The sequence below is a fragment of the Myripristis murdjan genome, chromosome 3 (assembly GCF_902150065.1).
Source record: "Myripristis murdjan chromosome 3, fMyrMur1.1, whole genome shotgun sequence".
Lineage (NCBI taxonomy): Eukaryota > Metazoa > Chordata > Actinopteri > Holocentriformes > Holocentridae > Myripristis > Myripristis murdjan.
The window spans coordinates 37,987,408-38,009,443 of NC_043982.1; the positions used below are offsets into that span (position 1 = coordinate 37,987,408).

The 22,036-nt window shown below is 43.1% G+C and overlaps 1 protein-coding gene across 1 annotated transcript; it reads right to left on the bottom strand.

The window, feature by feature from the left end:
• Nucleotides 1–1,705: 1,705 nt before the first annotated feature.
• Nucleotides 1,706–21,679, bottom strand: dna2 (DNA replication helicase/nuclease 2). Its single transcript, XM_030077466.1, has 25 exons — nucleotides 21,220–21,679; nucleotides 19,358–19,414; nucleotides 18,214–19,183; nucleotides 17,964–18,084; nucleotides 17,476–17,625; nucleotides 17,157–17,340; nucleotides 16,401–16,549; nucleotides 15,604–15,726; nucleotides 14,862–15,084; nucleotides 14,440–14,557; nucleotides 13,338–13,494; nucleotides 12,967–13,158; nucleotides 12,325–12,561; nucleotides 10,292–10,405; nucleotides 9,666–9,775; nucleotides 9,454–9,563; nucleotides 8,878–9,006; nucleotides 7,973–8,065; nucleotides 7,487–7,680; nucleotides 6,086–6,175; nucleotides 5,502–5,715; nucleotides 4,427–4,516; nucleotides 4,115–4,300; nucleotides 3,824–3,970; nucleotides 1,706–2,421 (listed from the first exon to the last, which is right to left on the bottom strand). The coding sequence occupies exons 1-25, from the start codon at nucleotides 21,247–21,249 to the stop codon at nucleotides 2,368–2,370; spliced, it is 4,242 nt and encodes a 1,413-aa protein (XP_029933326.1). The 5' UTR covers nucleotides 21,250–21,679; the 3' UTR covers nucleotides 1,706–2,367.
• Between the last annotated feature and the right edge of the window lie 357 nt (nucleotides 21,680–22,036).

Consider the following 22,036-nt stretch of genomic DNA (forward strand, 5'->3'; position numbering starts at 1 on the left):
GTTTGAAAATGATTATCTAGTTGAGCCTGGAAGTCCATAAAGTCCAACAGTTATGACCGGCTATGAAATCATGAAGTGTCCTTTGTGATCACTGTGTTATCACTGAGCTGAGTTTAATACGTGCGGGTTACATTTCACTGAGGTGTGGCCGTCTGTACTCGCTCACCAAGACAGAGGCAGCAACTGAGAGGGGGAAAAAAAAACTCCACCAAAGCCGCGGTTTTCCTTTTGTTTTTGCTGTTTCTGACAACCGAATGTTGTAAAGTCATCATTTTTGGAACTGGAGTCAAATTATGTATGTGTCCATTCCCATACATTTGTTTTGCTGCAATACAGGCTAGAGCAGCTTGTTATTCACATGCAGCCCAGTCACAGCATAAGAATGAAGTACAGTGATAAACCAAGAGGTAAAGTTATTCTGACACGATGTAATAACTCCAGCTGAGGTCTGGTTTTCTGAATAAGAAACAATGAAGGAGAACAACTGGCCTGCCCTCCACTCTGCCTCAGAGAGGATCTAGCTGAGGCTTGATGGTGTGTAGCTTCCCGGGAGGAAGTTCACTTTAGTGTCCATTTGCTTCACATTTAGCATGTCACTCCCTCGAATTCAGTTCTCCTGTTCTCCAGGGGTGTGTCTTTCACAGCGTACGTGTTAACTATGACACTAACAATAGCTTACATTACTGCAAAACTGGAATTCTTCAAGTGTGGTGATTTAACGCAAATAAATAAATAACCAGAGCACACAAACACATAAGCAGCCATGGTCTCAAGGTGTCTAGCTTACAACAAGGTTTGGTCTGTGAATGTCCAGAATCGCTCTTTCTGCCGGGACTCTGTCGGAGGTCTTGTTTTCCTCGGATACATCACATTTCCATAAATACAACAGATGCTTCTGTGAAAACCAGCTGTCCAAAACCACAAGTCACAACACAAAAAGCAAACATGCAGCACGAGGAAAGCCTGTTCTGCTGGTGACGGTGGATTATCATAGGAATGATTTGGGTAGTAAATAAACAGCAGCACGTTGACAGCGTTTACACGGATTTGAGTATTCCAGTTATGATTTTAAGCCCTCATCCTGGTTTTGATAGATCCTATAATGCTAGCTGGAGTGCTCCAAAAGAAACCAGGATATTGCTGCATGTATACAGCTTGTCCCCGTTTCTGACAGCCCGACACCGGTCAGAGTGGAGGACATGTTTAATATTTTCTTCTTCTCTCATCGCTGGCAATAAGGTGGATAAACCAAATCTAAAAAGCAATATTATCGTTTAATAGTGTTAAGCCTGCTGTAAACCAAAGTGGTCTCATTTTCAATAGTCACAGTCAAATTAATGTAAGGTTAACATTTAGAGGAGTATCACTTTAATGGTGTGTGTTGTAAACATCACAGGCGCCTGCAGTAATCAGTAACCAGGATACTAGTATTTATATGAGGATGTGAATAACCAGATTTCTCTGTTTCCCATGTAAATGCCTTATCCCGTATATCAGGGGTCACCAATCATGTGCCATGGAGGGCCGAGAGGCTGCAGGTTTTCATTCCAACCAAAAACTCCACCAGGTGACTTCACTGATTACCTCACCTTGTATCAGAAAGGAGGAGCTAATCAGTGAAATCACCTGGTGGAGGTCTTGGTTGGAATGAAAACCTGCAGCCTCTCGGCCCTCCATGGCACATGATTGGTGACCCCTGCCGTATATGATCAAAACTGGGATAGGCCTCATAACTGGGAGTCCATGTAAACGCAGTCTCTTCATATTCTGAGTAAGATTGGGTCCAGAGTGTGAACACTTTTCAGTGCTCGCTCCTGAATCTGTTTCAGTTTCAGTATATATCAACTAAACAACTTTTAAACTTCCATTTCTGAGGGCCTTGGATTATGAGCGTTCTATTGCAAAATCAATCATCTATGATAAAAAAAATAAAAAATAAAATAAAAATGTCCCAAACACAGTGCAGGAGAGATCAGAGGTAGAGCCTGATAATGTAAAAGTCTGCACATTTTTCCTGGATTTTGGACAGAAAAAGATTCTCACAGTGGAAGGTAAGAGCGGCTGAAATAATTTCCACACATTTTAAAAGCGTTGGGGCAAATTTTTTAAGAGGCCAACATGGCGACTGTGATTGTTTCTGACTTGTTGTTTGCTGGACAGCTGGCACCTGCTGCGAGGCCACAAAAGGAGGTTCAAGTCATTTTCAGATTATTAAGCAGCTAAAATCAAAATCTCACAGTGTGTTTGACAGTAAAGCCTGTCCATCACGTGAAGTGTCAGTGTGACGTCCCGCTGAGGCGTCACAATTATTTTCTGTTTCTTACACATTAGAGAAAATCAACGTGAAAAACCATGGGGGGTGCTGAGTCACAGGCGCATGCCGGGCAGCATCTTGTGGGCGGCTGGAGGGAGCTGGACGCTGTGATGACAGAGTTCAGGAAAACACACACAGCAGACACAGGACACACAACACACACACACACTGCACGCTCATTACACCACAGATGAGCGGTCTTTCAGAAAACAGCTGCACAGTCGAGGCAAACCTGGGATTCTCAGGTCAGTTGCTATGGTAACTTGCTCTCTGAATCTAACCTGCGCAGTTGCAGGTTCACCTGAACTTACCTCGAGATATTCATCAGAAAACTGGTTGAGCTGCAGCATTTTAACCTGGGAGATCGCTGTCGGACATGGCGTGCCCTTTTCTGTCCACATTGAAGACCAAATTATTATTTTTTTGCAATAACCAGTTTTTTTTATAAAGTCTGTCTTGGTGAGGCAGTGAAAACTCTGGGTTCTCTCACCCTCATTTCGAAGGGGTTAAATCATTTCAGATTTGTTTTGGCGTAATGACAGATTAATATTTCTATACTTTAGTTTGATTAAGTTCACCTGTTTTGTTTGTTCCTCATGCATATTAAAATAGGTACTAACCCTCAGTTGAATCACCGGCACAAGTTGGGCTAAATCCTCTGCACCGCATCGCCTTGAACTAACTGGTCGACAGATTTCAAAAGGTCTTGTTGCAAACTAGCTCATTCATTGAACTACATAAAACTTAAAAAGTAACACTGGACATATACAGGACTGTAAAGTGGAGTGCTGAGTGAATTTTGAATTAAATGAACAAAAAGCCACAGTAGAGGTTATGTTAGTAGAGAACATCATGTTTTCTTATGGCCCTTTTCCACTAGTACCTACTCGGTTCGACTCTACTCGGTTTAAGAGCTTTTCCATTAGGTGGTAGTAGCAGATACTATTTTAGGACCTACTCAGCCAGGGCTCCAAGCGAGCTGAGTCGAGCTCTGAAATGTGACATAAATGCCGTGCAGGCCTTTGATTGGACGGGGAGCGATGACACATGAGAGTGACTCCTGCACAAAAACCCAAACCCGGCATTAAAAAAAACAACAACAAAAAAACGGCAACAGCGACCGTGCGCATTGATCATCACTGAAGTTGGCAAAGTCGGAAAATGGCAAGCAAACCGGTACTGCGGTCAAATGAAGAGGTGGAGACTTTTCTGTGCTTGGTGGCGGCCCAAAGAGTTCAGAGGGAGCTGGACGGTGCGCCTCCTTGCTATGACGACCCCACCCACGGCGAGGTGCTACTCAACTGTAATGGAAAACCATCTAAACTGTGTCAAGGCGAGTAGAGTCGAGCCGAGTAGGTACTGGTGGAAAAGGGGCATTAAACAGCTGAGGAATTTCCTATTGAGTAACGTAAGAGGTGGTAACTTTACTGTTAGCAGTAACAGTGATTAGTCATTTGTGGCAAAGTAATGCTGAAGGATAACCGTAAAACTGCTCTTGCTAAAGGATATCATGTTCTCCTGTTGGAGATGGTTGAGCAGTTTCTCCAGCGGAGCGTAGCGTCGCAGCGTGGCGGCAGAGCCCACCATCAGCAGCTTGTGTTTGGCTCTGGTCACCGCAACATTCAGCCGCCGCCAGTCCTTCAGCAGCTCTCCTAGCTGCACAGAGACGGAGAGAGACACCGGGTCAACGCTGATCGAGAGTCTACTTTTGTTTTCCACTGTCTTTTGCTCTTTTTTGTTTTTTGTTTATTTTATTCATACAGAAGCGAGATGTGACACAGGAAATGGAGGGATTCTTACGCTTCCTTCCTCTGCAGTGCTCCTGACAAAGGAAATCACAATAAGACTCTTGTCACGTCCTTGGTATCTGTCGACTGTGTTAACCTCCACGCCACTGAACACAGGGGACTGCAGCAGGGCAGAGATGCTCTTCAGCTGCTGTCTGTAGGGGGCGATCACACCGATATCACTGGACTTACAACCTGCCTAAAAAGGAGATGGAAATAAGCAGGCATTAATATGACAGGTTATGACCCTGGAACCAAGTTGGGTCTTTTATAAAAAACACTCTATTGTGTTAAAATCCTGGAGCATCAATAGTTGCATTCATACCTTTATCAGCAGCGTTAGCAACATGTGAACGAGGGCAGCCTCGGTGTGGTTGCTTACGCCTCCCTGCTCCACTGACTCCAGCGCTGGAACCTGAGGGAATCAGTGGAGAGAAACCAGATTCACACCAGTACCCCTCCATCTTTCAGAGATGTAGTTAAAATGATCCCACATGTTTTTGATAGGTTCCTGCAGCATGTTTGCAAATGATATTGAGCACTTGTGTGAGCTGTTTGGATTTCTTCTGCAGTCTTAACATGCAGCAGTGGCTAAAAAAAAAGCACATAGTAATGAGAGATGTCCTGATACCAATATTGGTATTGGTATCAGGACATCCCTGATAGTGATGCTTGATGAACTTAGAAGATTTTCTCCTGCACTTGGACATTTAGTGATGCATTTCTTGATTTTTCTTGATTTTACTGAGTTTAAATGAGGTGCATTGCTGTGATTTTGCTTCTACGGCTCTCTTCACTCTCAAACCCACTAGTCCTGTCCCTGCTAGGACAGTGTACAGCTGTGCAACCAAGTGAGTCATCTATACAGCACACTCTTGAGCAAAACTAATGAGCTAATGTTAATAACAGTGTCAAAAATGATAATAAACAAATGTCTAATGTATGAAAACATTAGCTTGCTGGACACATCAGTGATTTCAGAGGTGTAGATGGCACTCTGAAGCACACGTATGTGACTTCCTGCTCGATCAAAAATCGAACTATACAGACTTGTTGTATGAATTGAAAGTGGCATCAAATTAGTGGCTCGTTAAAAAAAACATTCTTCAGCCAAGCCAAAGTGAAGATGATTTTTTCTTGTAAGCTAAAACTTATTTTTGGCTATTAGGAGACAATGTGAAAAAAATCGCAGCTGCTTTCCTAGCTGAGAATATGCAGCATTTCTTTCATCCTAGCGGACGCTGCAGGGACTTGAAAATGCTACAACACAAACCAACAGCTTCATTCAAGAAAAAAAAAAAGAATTCTCCAGTCAAATCCAATCATGGCACTCCTCATTTCATCTCGAATTCACCAAACCCAGTTCCCAATTTTCTCTTTGAAATGTAAAGTTTACCAACCAGCGAGGCATCCAGGAAGCACACTGGGTTACTAGGCAACAGGGCAGCCTGTATCCAGGCCAGGTCCTGCTGGGGTTGAGTGTTAGAGTGAGAAGCGAGCTCTGATTGGACGGAGATCAGAAAGGGCAGGGAGAGCAGTGCCGAGGCTGTCCTCTCTGATCCACACTCCAGCCGTCCCCCGTACATCAGAGAGTTACTGAGGGACATTATCTGCCTGGAAACAGACACAGATGCACACAAACACACAGCATTTGAACCTGATCGGAGAGGGTTGTCCTTTTTATCGTCATCCAAAAAGCTCTTACACTGCTGATTTCGTTGTTGGGACACTGGCAGCGACCTATTTTCCTACCGATACTAAAGCAAGACAATGGGAGTAAAATTTCTTTGAAAATGATGCCATGTATGACTCTAGAGAAAATCGGTTATACCCCACAGGGAACAGAGAGTACATTTTATAAAATGTGGCACCCGCTATTAACATTTTTTGAGAAACCCACTACAGAAATCTGAGTAGCGATTTTTTTTCTACATGCAGTGTTGTGTACAAGTGTATGTGTGTGTGTGTGTGTGTGTGTGTGTACCTGTTCATCCGGTACTGCACATTGAGTTGGACCACTGCTTCACTGTGGAGCTCCAGACGTTTAAACAGACTTTCATCCATCCCGAGTGACCTGGAAAGAAAAATATACAAACTGATAAACACATACTTACATTTATCTGATATTAGTTTAGTATTCTGACTTACATTAACAGACCTTCACTGCAAAAACTCAAAATCTGCAAAATTTGTTTCTTGTTTCTAGCTAATTTTCACTCATTTCAAGTGAATTTTCACTTTTTCCACTGGCAAATTTTGCCAATGAAACAAGCAAATTTTCACTTGTTTCAAGCAAAGTTTCACTTGAAACGAGTGAAAATTGTCTAAAAACAATTTACTTCTGAGGTGATCATGTCTTATTTTAAGTGTAATGAGATATTTTGACTAGAAATAAGACATTTTTGACTTGAAATAAGACAAATAATCTTGGTAAGATTTTGCGTTTTTGCAGTGTTTGTCACAGCAGCCATTCTGACATGAAATACCAGGTAAACACAGGTGTGACTAATGATGTTAATTAAGGTTTTGGTGTATTAAAGTGAACCAGAGCTCCTCCAGTGAGCCAGCATGAACCACACCAGGGCTTCATACCATCACTAACACCTGTGCTGACGCTGCGGTGCAGGTCAAACTGGCTGCTGTGGAAAAGGTTGCTTGTGAGGACAAACCCTTAACATTTTGTTTTTTTCCAAATGCTCTTATTTAAAAGACATTTTGGCTTTGCTTGCCTGACACACAAGTCAAAGGGCTTTTCTTGCTACAAGCATCTCCCACCAATCAGGACACTGCACAGTAGCATCAAAACTGGTTAATGATGAAGTTGATTAATAATCAGGACTGTATTCTACAATTACACTTCCAGGATTAGACATTTGAAGCATCACTCCTCAGTGAGCTGCCTCCTTAGTGCAGGTCTGCTTTCCACTAGTTAAGTATCTAGTTATAATTATGGATTTCCCGTATTTTTTAGGAGTCTGTACACACTGATATAGGCTAATAAAAATAACGTTTATTTAGTAAGAAAGTGAAAATACTAAACAATAATATGCTAAGTAGGACTAAATAAATTTAAATTTTGTTATATGAAAGATCGCCCCCCATAGTGTCTGCTTAGAAAAATTCTGGCCCTTGGACAAATGTTGTTGGTGACCCCTGCCCTACATGCTACACCTTCACTCAAACCATAAAATTATTTAATGTAACAGGTTAAGAGTTCACAGATTTCTATTTTTCTGTTGATGAGGTGTTTGTGGTTGATAACGAGTAAAAACGTCTTATGCACGCATGCCCTAACCTACAACAACTCACTTCTGTTCTATGTTCTCTTCCCTGCAGGGGGACACACCAAAGAAAAACAGCACACACACACACACACACACTTTACCTCGCCTCCATGTTTTGCACTATTGGTGGGAGCTGCTGGTGATCTCCCACCAGGACAAATCTCTTGGCGTAGAACAGCGGGCCCAGACAGATAGGCTGGCTAATCTGCGACGCTTCGTCTACGATGCAGAAATCAAACCGCCGCCGTGAGAAAAGAGGGTGTCGGATGCCCATACAGGTTGTTCCCACAACCAGCTGGAGGGGGAGAGAAAAAGAGAGCAAAGTCTGGGTTTACCTTTCCTTTATTCACTGGGGGGAAAAAAAGACACATTTTTCAAGTAAAACCTTTAAGATATTCCACTTGTTTGAGGTAACTGTGTCAAAGCAAGCTACATTATCATGGAACGTGAAAAGTCTTGATGCAGGAAAAATGATCTGCAGATGAAGCAGGGTTACACTTCCAATATCCTATCAAGTGCTTGACTACAATCACTGTATAAACCAGGTCAGCTCGTAGCTGCTGCGCATTCCTCAGGCCTCTCCTCACCTCCTTGTTATAAAGCTGCTCCAGCTCTGACAGAGTGTGAACTCCCTTCCTCCTCTCGCTCTCCTCTGTGAACGGCAGGATGTCTGGATGGACCTGGAGACGGGGCCACAGACCGAGAGACAGACAACAGGAAGACAGAAAGAGAGATTGTTTGTTTTTTCCTGTTTTCCCATATCCAGCTCCCACTGTGCCATGCACCACTGGGAACCGGATATGACTACTAATTATAGCAATACTTATACTAATAATGATAATAATGATAAATCAGGGTGTCTAGAGGTTTCCTGACCTTCTTCAAAACAGATTTTAACGAAATTCATGGCTTTTTTTGGACTAATACTTTGAGTGTAAAGGTCCTATGTTTGTGATCGAGTGCAGAGGAAGCTTTTTGGTAGGAATGTGGTCGTATCATAACTCAACTTAGTTGGTGTTGTAATAAATCTACCAAATACCCCCCCCCCCCCCCCCCCCCCCCCCCCCCCACAGAACTTCACAGGTACAGTAAATATAAGAATTTCATAGGATTTCTCTCTGCTGGCAAGTCTGACAGATAAAGTATGAAGTGACTCAGATTACTGTATAAAAAGAAGTACATAGAAATACATGGATACATGAAATTAAACAAAATGTTCTACACTGAAATTGACATCTCACAAATTCAACTTTATGAGTATTTAATGACTTTTAAGGCCTGATATTTGTAAAATTGAATTCAAGACTTTGTGAAAGACTTGTTAATGCCCAGTAAATGAACCTTTAACATAAAATATACAGATTATACCATCATTAAAATTATACTATTTTGGAGTCTTAAAATTTTCAATAATACTCCAGTAACACTCCATTGCAATTTCACTGCTGATTAAATGACAGAGTCCTTGATGGAGACGTCAGCTGCAGCGCACCTTGTTGCCCTGTCCCAGGCGCAGGAAGCCGACCCGGAAACGCTTGAGCTTCAACAGGATGTTGTCAACGGCAGAGTGCGTGTAGCTGGTCAACAAGACACTGAAGCCACATGCGTGCAGGATACGCACCTGAAATAGAAAGAATGGAAGAGAAACAGAGCGAGAAAAACAGGGATGAAAATATATAGACCAAGAGGAAAGGAGAGAGAGAGACAGAGTGAGAGCAAGAGAGAGGGAAGAGATGGAGGTGGACAGAAGAGAAAATTAGAGCTATTCATTCATTCATGCATTTTTTCCTTAATATAACCTTAGTTATGACATAAAGTGCTTACTAGAGCCTGGGTGGGTGTGATTAAACTTTTAGCAAATACCCAACATCTAGAACTGGTTTATCTTTACAACTGTTGTTTTGGCGGAGGTACACACTCTACTGAGCGCTTTCTACTTTTAGTGCCTGAATCAAAATCAACCAAATCATATTTATTGGTCACTTCACAGTAACATCTGGTGCATCTGGCCAGATGTTGGGGTTAAAGCATGGTACAGCTGGGGGTAATGTGAGGGTGGGGGCTTTACCAGGGTACAGATGGTCGTGGTCTTGCCTGTGCCAGGCATGCCGACAATCAGCGTGAAGTCTTTAGACAGCAACACCTTCTTCATGGCCTGCTTCTGGGGCTTATTCAGACCTACACACACACAAACACACACACACACAGCAATCACATAGAGCAAGTTAATTTTACATGCATTGACGATACCATCCTTGCCCTCACTGAACAGAGTCTCACCTTTCAGGATGTCGGCCACAGTGTCCTTGGCCTCTCTGGGCAGAACAGAACTGAGACTGGAGATAAACTCCGGGGGTCGGAGGTCAACAACCAGCTCCCTCAGACGATCACTAACACAAACAGACACAGACACACAAGATCCAGTCACTGATGCAGCTCGAGCGAAAACGGACAAGCCCTATTACCATGAATGCTACCAAAAACCCTGAAACAAGGTTTTGCTTGTGGCAAGGACTCACACAAAGTCCCACAAAATGCACTTTGCATACTGGAGGCCCTCAGAGGGGAAATTATGTTTTCTGAGTTACCTCTGCTTTTCATTACAAGGACATTTACAAAATGAGATTTGTACAGATGGTTGATGTATGGTCTCCAGTGATGAAAAGATGTCTCCATCTATATTCTTTCTGTTTGGAGATGTCAAACGTAGTGAGCAATGGGTCCCATCACTGCCCTCATTATGTGAGACACGACTATGTGCCTCAGGGTGAACTGCACCAACACACAACTCACTACCTATGAAGGTGATTTTCAAGTACTATCAAGTTTATTTATTGTACTTGGCAACTACATGCGGTGCTATGACTGTTACATACAATGCTGTTATCACACACCGCTGTACGTACCTGTCTTGAGAGTTTTCCATCAGTTTGGACAGATTGGTCAGATGAGTGCTGAGGCCCACCACGCCCTCATCTTGGTCCAACCGAAACAACACACCACTGAACTTGGACAAGTCTCTAACACACAGCAAACGAGAGAACAAGAGTCAGCTGGGTGACCGAGCAACCGGTGTATTTTAAGCCTTGCAGATTCAATTTATTATCCTTTAGTGGTCCTTCGGGTGGCACTAGTGTTGCACGGTATACCGTTACTGGAAAGGTATTGCAATACCTTGCAGTTAAAAATGGTGCTATAACATTTTATTAGTCCTGATACTTTAATTATTACAGTGTCTAATAAAGAGCTTATTTACAGCGCTCTGTTTCCACTCCCTGCAGGCATAGTGGGCATGCCAACTATTTTTCTTTTCTTTTTTTTTTTTTTTTTATTATCATATGCACGCCGCAGCTTTCAAGGTGACAGAACGAGAGGCATGCATGCAAGTACAAGTGCTCTTGCTGATCGTCCACGGCTTTTTCACAAAGCAGACACATTTGGTGTGATATATGGCGTTATTTCGCTTACACAGCTGACAGTCATGGCGAGCCCACGTTGACCACAAAGCCTGCCTGTAAAAGATGTTTTAACCCTCCTGTTATGTTCAAATTTACTAATATCTTTTATGTTTGGGGCCAATTTGACCCCAGCAATTTAAACCTCCACAAAATTATTATAACTAAAATTGTTACCAAAGTTTATGTGTCAGGTACTTTATGTTTCTTTGTTGACCTAAATAGCCCTTTAAATAAAACATAACTCTCCACCACCCCCAGTTATACATCCAGTATTCCTGTTACGCGACTATGGAAAAATATGCAAATCACCATAAAATCTCACTGATTGATCTAAAATTGGAAAGAAATATTAATTTTTGGTGTTTTAATGGCTTTATATTATTTCTAAGTAGAGATTTTTGTTATTTATAACTGAAGCGTTACAAAGTGTGTACAGGACATTGAAAACATATCATCATGTGAATTTCATGTTTACCCGGTAGTACCCATTACATTAGAAAAACTCATTAAATGTGAAGCAAAAAAAAAAAAAAAAAATGATGTTTATCATTTATTTAGAGACGTTAAACACTGGCTGGAGTCAAACTGACCCCAAATATAATAGGAGGGTTAAAACCACACAGGCCAAGGTAGCCAACACATTCAACTTGGTAAAGCATCTCACCAACACTCATTGGTTTCCATGCTGACTAGCCTGAGATGATGCTGCAGCTTCATGTGAGGAAACAAGAAATGAAATGGAATGAAAAGAACGTCTTTCCGATAGCTCAGTGGGTTTGCTTTTGGAGCCCAGCAAAGTGGAGCCAGCCATGTCAAAATTACATAATCTTATTTTCCATTAATAACTCAGTGCTTGAGTGAGCAGATCACTGCTATCATGAAACCTGCAAAATGTCACACACAGTTCAGTTCAGATCAGATTTACTGTCACCCCAGCCATATTCATAATAACTACACACACAGAAGAGTTAAAAAGCTATTTAAAAATAATATTATTAGTAAATATAAAACAAAATTATGAACACTAGTGTATTTATGAACTGCCTTGAGACCCTTTGTATGTATAATATACACATATTTTGTTTTTGTGTCTTTCATTTACTTTATTTTATTATTTTAAGTGAGTTGACGAAAGCTTAGTAATGTAAGAAGGACAGGCAAAATAAGCTAAGGCTTCAGCCTATACCTTTTCGGTCAGTGTATATTTGTATAGATCTTATATTTGTTTTGGTTTTCCAGTGCTGAAAGGAAATGAAATATTATTTATTGTTTAAAAAAAAGTGTATTTGATTTCTGCAAGTTGAAAATGACTGAAATAAAATTCACTAAACTAAAAAAACTAAACTAAGAGAGAGATGTCATTTCTCTTAGGACCAAAGTGCTGAAACATTAACATGACATGTGCATCACCTCAGGAGACATCTGTACCCATCCAGTCCATTCATGCAGGTGACTGTGACTGTGTGTATTTTGTTCCTCACCTGTCCAGAGTGCAGCTGATCGATGTGCTGCTGACATCACACAGGTAGCCCGTTGCCAAGCCAACCATACGACCATCTTGGTCACTGACAACAATGCGGTCCCCGGCGGCCAAACCGCTGTTGACTCCCTGCTGCTTCACTCCTTTTCTCTGGAATCGATGAAGGAAAACCCCTTCAGACGGAGCGGTGACGGGGCCGCTGAGCTGCAGGCCGCCCACACAGCTGCCACTCTTCTCTCTGGTGACACAGGTCAGAGCAAACTGAGTTCAAGGTCCTACGTCAACAATCAACTACAGCAACTGGGTGACCAGAGCAGTGACGGTATCTGGTGCTGCATTCTGTTCAACTTGAGGAAACTTTTGTTCTGCAAACCTATGAAAGGACACGTCTTGTGTGAGCAGACAGTGGCTTCTGCTGCAAACTTGAGGGACCAAATTCGTTACAGGAACTGACAAACAGCACTGAGTCACGCTTCTTGACGATGTCCATGTTTGTCTGAATTTGAATCTGAAACAGGTTCTTGATGCCCATCCCTATTTATAACAGGAGCTGAATCAATGACTGTGCTTATTTCCTATTTAAGCACAAAAGCTGTATATGTAAATGTATCTGTGTTTCTTTGTCCACTGTGCAGCCTCTCACCGCTGCTCAGCGCTCTGCAGCCAGATGTGCTTGCGGCCGTTCTTGGTCTCCATGGTAGCAGCCTCTAGGCCGCAGAGCAGCAGCCAATGGGAAAAATAGCTCAGGTGTGGCGGGGTCAGGTGACCCGTCTCCTGCTGCAGGAACTCCTGTACGACATCCTGGGGGACATCTGAAGAGCCACTCTCCAACGCTCTGATGAGGAGCGAGGGGCCGAGAAGAACAAGAAGAGAAACAGTTACAGACGTGGAAGAGAGAGAAGAAAAAAGAAGAATGAAGAGGAGAATGAAAGAACATAAAACATGAAGACTTTAGCGATCACCTCATTTTTGAGATTTCTCTAAGACTGGAAAACTAAATCCTGGACGTTTTACCTCTCATATAAAGCACAGTTTCTCCTCTGAGGACAGTACTGGCAGGTCTTCCTGTTGGTCAGGATGTCAGGCAGTCGAGACAGACGGCTCTGCTCGGTGCTCTTCTCCACAGAGCGGCTCAGGTGATGGACCAGGGTGTTCCTCAGCTTCAGCAGCTCTGAGGAACACAGAAAGGTTTGGTGGTGAAACGGTGGAGAGGAGGCTGCTGAGTAAGAGTGTGAGAGGACAGGGCTCTTCTTCTGCTGTGGGCTGTTTTAAACACACCAGGTCATAGCTCTGTTTGAGCGGTTTTTGGTTTTTAAGAGTATCAGGGATTTGATGTCCTGCGTTGATATTGTAGTGTCCAGCCAACTAGGGAAATGCTAAGGTTTTTTTTAAAAAATAGTTACTGGGCACTGCAATATGACGATAACACACATATTCTCTTAAAAGCTCTTGTTCAGACTGCAAGTGAATCAGATTTGTTTCTCAAATCAGCAGAGTGGCCTCACTGTTATTTGCACGTGATCAGATTGGATTTGTGTGTCCAGACATAGCCAACGTAGCTGCATGGGTTGCTATGGTAACAATGTAGGCGTCAGTTTCTACATGCTGCAGATGCGGTTTATCAATATGAAGGCATGAGAAACGGCGATCTGTCATCCTGCCGTCCAAACCATCACGCTGTCAAGTCGTGGTGCAGAACATCTCCGTCGCATTAGACAAACTGACAGAGAAGGCTGATATTAATTAACGTATCCATGGTAACAGCAGGCGCTGTCAAGCACGTCCATCACTTTGAACTGGAACTGTCGCGTCGCGTTCCGAGTGACATAACAGAAATTTCGAAATCCTATTTGAGTGTCCAGAGCGTTCGAGACTGAGACGTACCTGGAGAAATCCGATTCAGATCCAAAAGCACCTCAGATGTGGGACGTTGGATCTGATTTACAAAAATCACATTCTGTGTTTTTTTGGTTTTTTTTGATAAAAAATGCATTTGTGCTGGCAGTCTGAACAAGGCCAAAACGCACTGGGAATACACTGCAATAGGGAATGGAAAAAGACTGTATTATTGTTAATTGTGCAGTGTGTGTGTGTGTGTGTGTGTGTGTGTGTGTACCTCTGCGGTCCATGCGGCCAGCCACTACAGGGTGCAGATTGCCAGTCTTCAGATAAAGCAGGAAACCAGCTTCAGCATCATAATGCCGCTCCATGCTCATCAGAGTGTACAGGATCACCTGAACACACACACACACACACACACAAACACACACACACACACACACAGGCAGAGGTAAAGGGAAATAAGTGGGGGACGACGGTGTGTGTGTTTGAGAAACCTGATTCAGCATCACTTGTGTTTCCCCAAACACTAAAGGGGCACAGTCTGCCTGGCCCGACTGAACTGCCGCCCAGTTTGAAAGAAGGAAAAAAATTATTTCCCATCAATCACTGCTTTCTCCACCTTCAATTTCTAGGGTTTCCCCCAACATATTACGGGTCAGGGTGGCCTGTAAAAGGTGTGTGTTAGCAGCCACCAACCTGACTGCGGTGCTCTATCGAGTTTGACTCCCTGCCGGTCTTCAGCTCGAGCGGCATGACTCTCTCCAGCGGTGTTCTGCTGCCGTTGTGCCCTCTGTGGATTCGAACCCGCGCCGTCACGTCTATTTTGCCTTTCAGGCCAAAGCGCGGCGACCACACGTTCTCCTCGATGTCGGCCAACTCTGTAAGTGTGACAACGGACGGAGCTCCTGCGCTGCTCGGGCTGACCGATCAACAGAGAGAGACAGAGATATATTAAGAAAAACAACAAAAAATTCACTCCCGCTAGACTTTACTTTCCAAAGTAAGTAAACTGAGACTAAATAAGACTAAAAATATCATGACTGATGAGAACAAAATAATGCATTTGTACTGAATGTAAAAATCCTAGAAAAAAAAAAAAAAGAACCTGTTTTCATTAAAATATCTTGACGTCAGGGAACACTTTGAAAACCATGCCAGATTTTCCCTCGCCAGGTCATATGGTTTTTTATTTATTGATATCTTTACTTTAAATCAATTCAGTAACAAAAAATAAATAAATAAATAAAATCTATAAGAATTGTGATACATAAGTGAATCAATTTTTTTCCCAGCCCTATGACAAAGGTATAAAATAGATGTTATGAACACATAAAATCAGGTGTGTGTATCTTTTGCATGAAAGCTGGTCTTTGTCTTGCTGGTTATCTGTGTGTGTGTGTGTGTGTGTGTGTGTGTGTGTGTGTTTCAGTGTACATACACTTTGAGGCTGATGGTTTTCGGTGTTGATGAGTTCAGATATTCGTCTGCCCACTCTTTTAGGGAGGGCAGATAATCATGCAACTCCTGTTTCATCTCTTCCTGACTCACACCCAAACTGTACCTACAGAGGGACACACAGAGAGGTAAAACACGTGCACGCAACATCAGGTGAAAAGGCGATAAATACATCACAATAAAAAAAAACACTGTAATAATAATACTAAGACAGAGAAATGCTGCTGTTTTGGCTTGAGAAAAAACGCCTTGTGATGCCATTTTCTTGCTTGTGACATTGGCCTCCACTTCTAAGCAGAAGAAAATGCATGAATTATACGTCGGGGGTGTTGGACCTTTCTATAAAATCAAACTTTGTTTCAGAACAGGGTCCCAGCCTGGTAATGAATTTGAAAAACAGATATCAGAGCACCTGTCACAGTAAGTGCTGAGCCATTAGCACTGGTCATCCACCCTAATGACCTTCTACAGATAAAAGATGGTAATTTTGTGTATGAAACAGCAAAAAAAATATTTTTGCCTCTTTAAGTAGGTAGTTTTGTTGAGCTTTACATGTCCTGATTCCAACAGCAACTCCAAAAAACCTCTGTTGATGGAGGCTTTTCACTTTTGACGACCGGAGAAATGGCAACGCATCAGAACTGTAGAAGAAAATCTGCTTTGCCCTGATCTTTCGTGTAACTACCCGTCAGCTGCCAGTCACACACAGTCCAGTGACGCTACACACACACACACACACCGCAGCCTTGTGACACATCACGGCCAGGCCAAACCACTCACATGGCTCCCAGGTGCTGAGGGCTGAGGAGGACCTGCCCGGCCACATTAGACAAAGTCTCCTCCGAGAAATCTTTAGCCATGGCAGCCCGCTGAAACACTTCATGGACCATGGTGCCGTTCAGCATCTGCTTTGAGCCACCATCAAAACTCTGTGTTGGGGCAGGAGAAGGGAGAGGGGTAGGTTTGAGGCACGAGAGGAGCAGGAGTGGAAAACACTGACTATTTATTCAGTGACATAAATAACCAGATGTGAAGGTGTTTGGGCACTTATGTGATGTTTATCATTAAATCAATTATTCTGGTAGGTATTATGATTGTGAGATAGGTAACAATTTTAGTGGTAATGATCATTTTCGCATCATCATTTTCATTTCACCGAGAAAAAAACCTGTGATGTATTTTCTGCTGGTGTCTGTAAAAGACAAACATGTTCTGTTATGTTTGGAGAAAATGATTTGTAGGCCTGAGTGTCTCTGAAGCAATTTTCATTTATATCAGTATTTTGTCACACATTTTACCTTTATCCAAAAAAATGCAGCTTTCTGATATTTGGATATTTCGATATTTCACTAGGCCAAACTGTGATTTTGATTCATTTTGATGAAAGGTTAAACCCTCGTTCAGGCTTTGGATATGCAGTCAAATGACAACAAACCTGCCAGTTCAAATATTAGACGTGGTTTTAAACCAAACCAACCGACCAAAGCCCAAACAACGACAAAGACATCACACTGGAGAAAATGTGAGGCCACGTACCTTGAACATGTCCCCCAGCACAGCCTGCCTCATGCAGCGGATGGAGCTCGAGATGCTGGTTCCTGAGATGAGCCAATCAGGAAGCAGAACCAGGAAGCCCTGCTCCCTGTCCACCAACCAGGATCCACCATCACAGTGGCCCTCCAGGTGCACCACATCGCCACGGGACACTGGGCTCGTCTCCCTGGAAACACACACTGAATTAATTTTGAAAATCTTCTAAAAACGTGTGCATTTATGTCACGTCTGTGTAGAGGAAACTGGCAACTTCCTTTTGAATTTAATGCATTTTTTAATTTAGGATGCAACTATGCATTACCATCCGTTTTTCAGCAGACACGTCTCAGTTGGTTGTAGTGTTTTCGAACAGGAGACGGTCAGTATTTTTTGACCAGGCCGCTCCTCCACGTCCAAAACCCAGTACCGATTGTTACGGCCTCCAGAGAGGATCACATGGTCTGGTACCTTACTACAGGGAGAGATAGAGAGAGAGAGAGTTGTTAAAAGACAAAATACATACGTGTGTGTAGTGTTTTGATCGATACCTGTCACTTCACAGAGTGGGCGGAGAGGTGAGAGTGTGAAAGAGAGGGTGCAACAGTGGCTAAAGACACTATGAAGTGATGAGGTGCTCTTTCTTCTTTTCCATCTTTCTTGTCTCCCTCTACTGTATATCACCTAACAAAGGTAATGTACCATAAAAATAATCTTAAGCGGTAGACGGACTCAAAAAACAAGAAGGTCTGGGGGAGAATCGAGCCTCTCAGCATCTTTCTCTAAGCCTGTGTGTTTATTTATGTTCCTCACAAGGGAGCCTTGTATTTCTCCTTGACAGGCCCGGTGCTCTGATCCATTTGCTCTTCAAACCAATTCTCCTCCACCACATCCTCCGCAGGACAGGCCGATGTCACTCCTGCATTTTCCTTATCTGTGAAAAAGCCACATACGAAAACACGTTGACGAGGAATTACGACAAAATGAACACAGACCAAGTAAAGTTCATATCAATAATTATTTTGCAATCCAGGTTTTCCATTTTCCAAAAGCATTGTTGTACCTCCACCTCCGTCTTGGTCCGATGATGTCACAGCAACTTTGTCTTGGTCCGATGATGTCATGGGTGCTCTGGTGAGTCCTTTCCCATCTACACCCGCTTTTCCGTCCTCTGCTCTTTTCTGCAGTGCAACTGTGAGTGAGCTTGGTTTGTGCGTGAGGCCATTACGAGTGTGTGCGTCACCTTTACACGCATGAGCGCTGAGATTGTGCGTGTGTGCGTCCGGACTAGAGTGTGTGCGAGCTGCTGCACCGACTGTCTCCACACCTGGCTTGGGCTCTGTTATGACTGTGAACACAGATTCCTCTTCATCTGGAGCTCTCCCTTCCTGCCGCTGCCCTGACGCTCTCAGAGACTTGTGGGAAACCTCTGACACTGACGTCGCTTCCTTTCTGCCGTCACTACACATCCTCTGATCGGCTCCGGAGAAACTCAAACGCGGCACTTGACCTCCTGACCTCTCAGTCCGAGCAGTCGACTGGATGCGCTCACTGGGCAAGCCAGGTTTCTTCACGGGGCCAATGCCAAACCTTGATACATTTAGGCTGTTATTTGCAGGGCCAATCAGAGGTGTTAGCACCTGTGTGTTGGCAGTTCTGGGCCTCTTGGCATTGTGGGATTCTTTTGGGGGGCTGAAGAGTCTTTTCAGGGACCCAGAGCGTCTCCCTCCCTCCTCTGTCATCGCTCTCCTCAGTCCCAACCCTCTGGAGTGGGGACTTCGGCAGACGGGAGACAGCTGGCCGGCCTTCTCCCAGCTGCACGCCTCTCTGGGCCGACCGGGGTCTCTGGAAGGAGAGGAGCCAAGAGGCCGGATCTGACTGTCCGGGGTCTCAGGGATGGATAAAAGGAGGTCCGGGGAGGAGGGGAGGAGGTTGTCTATGACACCGAGGATGTTCCTCTTGGAGGGGGAAGGACAGAGGACCTGCAGCTCCGTCTTGCCATTTCTTGATAGCTTGGTGGGCGACGTTGAATCCTGAAAGCAACACAGTGACAGTGTTTAGACAAATTAAGAAAATGAGAGAATGCACTCTCTACTCAAACAAACACAAGAAAATAAGGTAAAAAAAAAAAAAAAAAAAGAGAGAGAAATAACAGTTAAAAATATAGGGAAAAAATGAATAAATCAACAAAAAACAATCCTTCCAACCTTCTGTTTCTGAGTGGAAAAGAAGGACGAGATGTTACTCTGCCCTGCTGGCGTCACCTGCAAGACAGAAACCACAAAGAAACAAAGTTTTACAGGACAATTATTTGGCAGCATTATGAAACAGGATGGCCACACATTTGACTGAGAATTTAATATCATGATGGAGTTTAGAGTTAAGAAAATAAGATATCATTGTGTAAAAGCTTCTCATTGGCTCTTTAAACCAATGGGGAGCAAGTGTACTGAAACTAATATCTATGTCAGCGGGCAAACCCTGAAACCCAATGAAATCACCTCCAGTTTAGAGAATCGTTCTTACATTGTTAGTTATATTCATTTTTACTCGCAGCAGCAGTTGGTGGTTACAGGCAGACGATGCAGTTTCAAGGGGCGGGGCGCTCCACTTTGTTATGATGTGGTCAAGAAGGATGAATGTCACTCACTTCAGGCATTTCAAAGTGTTATGTTAATTCTATGGCTTATTAATCTTCACATGAACTGTTAGGTTAGCAGTGTTGTTTAAGATATTGGAATAACAGTGTGACCCGGGCAAAGTTGTGTCAGTATGTGATGTCATTATACACTACTCACAAAAAGTTAAGGATATTCGGCTTTCGGGTGAAATTTCAGGATGAAGCTAAAATGCATTATAACCTTTACAGGTGAACTTAATGTGACCTTCTGTAAACTTTTGAATGCACATATCCAACTGTTCAATGTTTCAGTACTTTTTGCACAAGTTGCTGTTCTCTAACAAGGAGCTTAACAGCAAAATTCACATCAGGTGTTTGATGCTCCAGCTCATCGAGGTCGTATCATTCGGGAACGGCTGCTGGAGACTGGGGTACCTCAAATGGAGTGGCCTGCACTTTCTCAGACCTGAATCCCATAGAAAACCTATGGGATCAGCTGAGTCGCCGTGTAGAGGCTCGGAGCTCTGTACCCCAGAACCTCAATGTCCTGAGGGCCGCCCTTCAAGAAGAGTGGGATGCCATGCCTCAGCAGACAATAAGTCGACTTGTGAACAGCATGAGACGTCGTTGTCAAGCTGTAATTGATGCTCAAGGGCACATGACAAGTTATTGAGACACTGACATTTTTTGTTGTGGTATACCCACCACTGTTGTTGGCTTTTGTTTCAAGAAATTGTTTGAGATGAGGAAATCACCAGTGTATGCTTCTACTTAAATGCCCTACTTTCATGATATAATATCACTGTAGCATGAACTTTTTACATTTTCCATAAATTTCAGCCAAAAGCCAAATATCCCTAACTTTTTGTGAGTAGTGTATGTGAACTGCTCTATGAAAAGAAAGTGAAATTACAGCTGTGTTGGTAAACCGAATATTATCTGACTCTGACAATGCACAGCGTTGGAGCTGATTAGATGTCAACATGAACAACACACCTCATGATCATAAATTCACGCTGGAGTGCAAACCTATGACATTTAACTTCACCCTCAGTGTATTCAAAGTGCACAGCGCCCAAAGAGTCTCTGTGCACTTCAAAATGCGGCAAAAAAAAAAAAAAAAAGTTAAATGTAAAAGTAGATAAACCGACATACACAGGTAATAATGTTGCTATGACAACAAGGGTGTGAATTTGCATGTTGGCTGAATGTTTCGTTTCAAACACCTGTGACATTTAGATCTAACAATGAACATTTAGATGCTGATTTATGATGTACATTTAATATTTAGCATGTAAATTTAACATTCCACATTTAGATTTGATATTTAGATTTAATGTTTGGATCTATACGTAAAAAAAAAAAAAAAAAAAAAAAAAAAGATGATGATGATGACACGTAGAAACTGGTTTGTTTCTATGTGAGAGCCTCTGACTGCATTTGACGCACCTTGTTTTTCTTCAGCTTGGTCCTGTTCATGGCGGCTCTGGTTGTTGTTGTTGTTGTTGTTGTTGTTTTATCTGGATGGTGTCTCTCACGGCAGGTTGAGCCGGTTACAGGCCGAGAATGAGCATCACTCTCCGGTGGACCGACGGAAGGCTACGGCTACCGAGACAAACCAACCAGGGTTTAAATACAAAACGTGTTTATTTAGTGAACCGACGGTCCCTCATGTCCTCACCGCGGAGAGCCGTCAGCACCAGGGTCACTTTATTCGTGAAACTACCCGATATTAGCTCGATATTAGGCGAAATCCTCTGGTAATTTCTTCCTTCCCCCTTTCAAAACAAAACGCTGCGGCGCCAAAGTTGCTTTTTCGCGCAACGGAAATGACGTAAGAAGGCTTGCCCGATCGCATATCCTGCGGTATTTTTTTTTTCCTAGGACGGCGAAGTCTTTTAAGCGGTCATTTTGGCTCATTGGTTAAAGTTAGGTTTAGGCGTCAATTGGTTATGACTAAGATTAGGAAAAAGCTACGTGGAGAAAAACTAAGTCAGTTAGATCAGGACTTCGCCATCCTAGGAAGAAAATCTCCTGCTCAGATGCTCCAGCGCTGCTTCTTCTTCTTCTAGTTTAACTGGCCGTTGACAGCCAGCTTGCAGGTGCACTACCGCCACCTATCGGAGAAGAATTGGAACAGTAGCTAGGAAGGTTAAAAATTATGAATTGACTGTATTTTCCCCATGTTGCACCTCTTTGGAGGTTCCCTTCAGTGCCACCTGGCTTAGTTTTCTTTAATGCTGATTCCAGTTCCTCTCTTCTTCAT

What these genes read in the sequence shown, in the direction of transcription:
- dna2 (XM_030077466.1), bottom strand. Translation starts at nt 21,249, where the DNA reads ATGAACAGGACCAAGCTGAAGAAAAACAAG. An exon ending in ATCAGCTGCACTCTGGACAG is followed by an intron (nt 10,406 to 12,324) that starts GTGAGGAACAAA and finishes GCTGTGTGTTAG; the next exon opens with AGACTTGTCCAAGTTCAGTG. An exon ending in GCACTGCAGAGGAAGGAAGC is followed by an intron (nt 3,971 to 4,114) that starts GTAAGAATCCCT and finishes GTCTCTGTGCAG; the next exon opens with CTAGGAGAGCTGCTGAAGGA.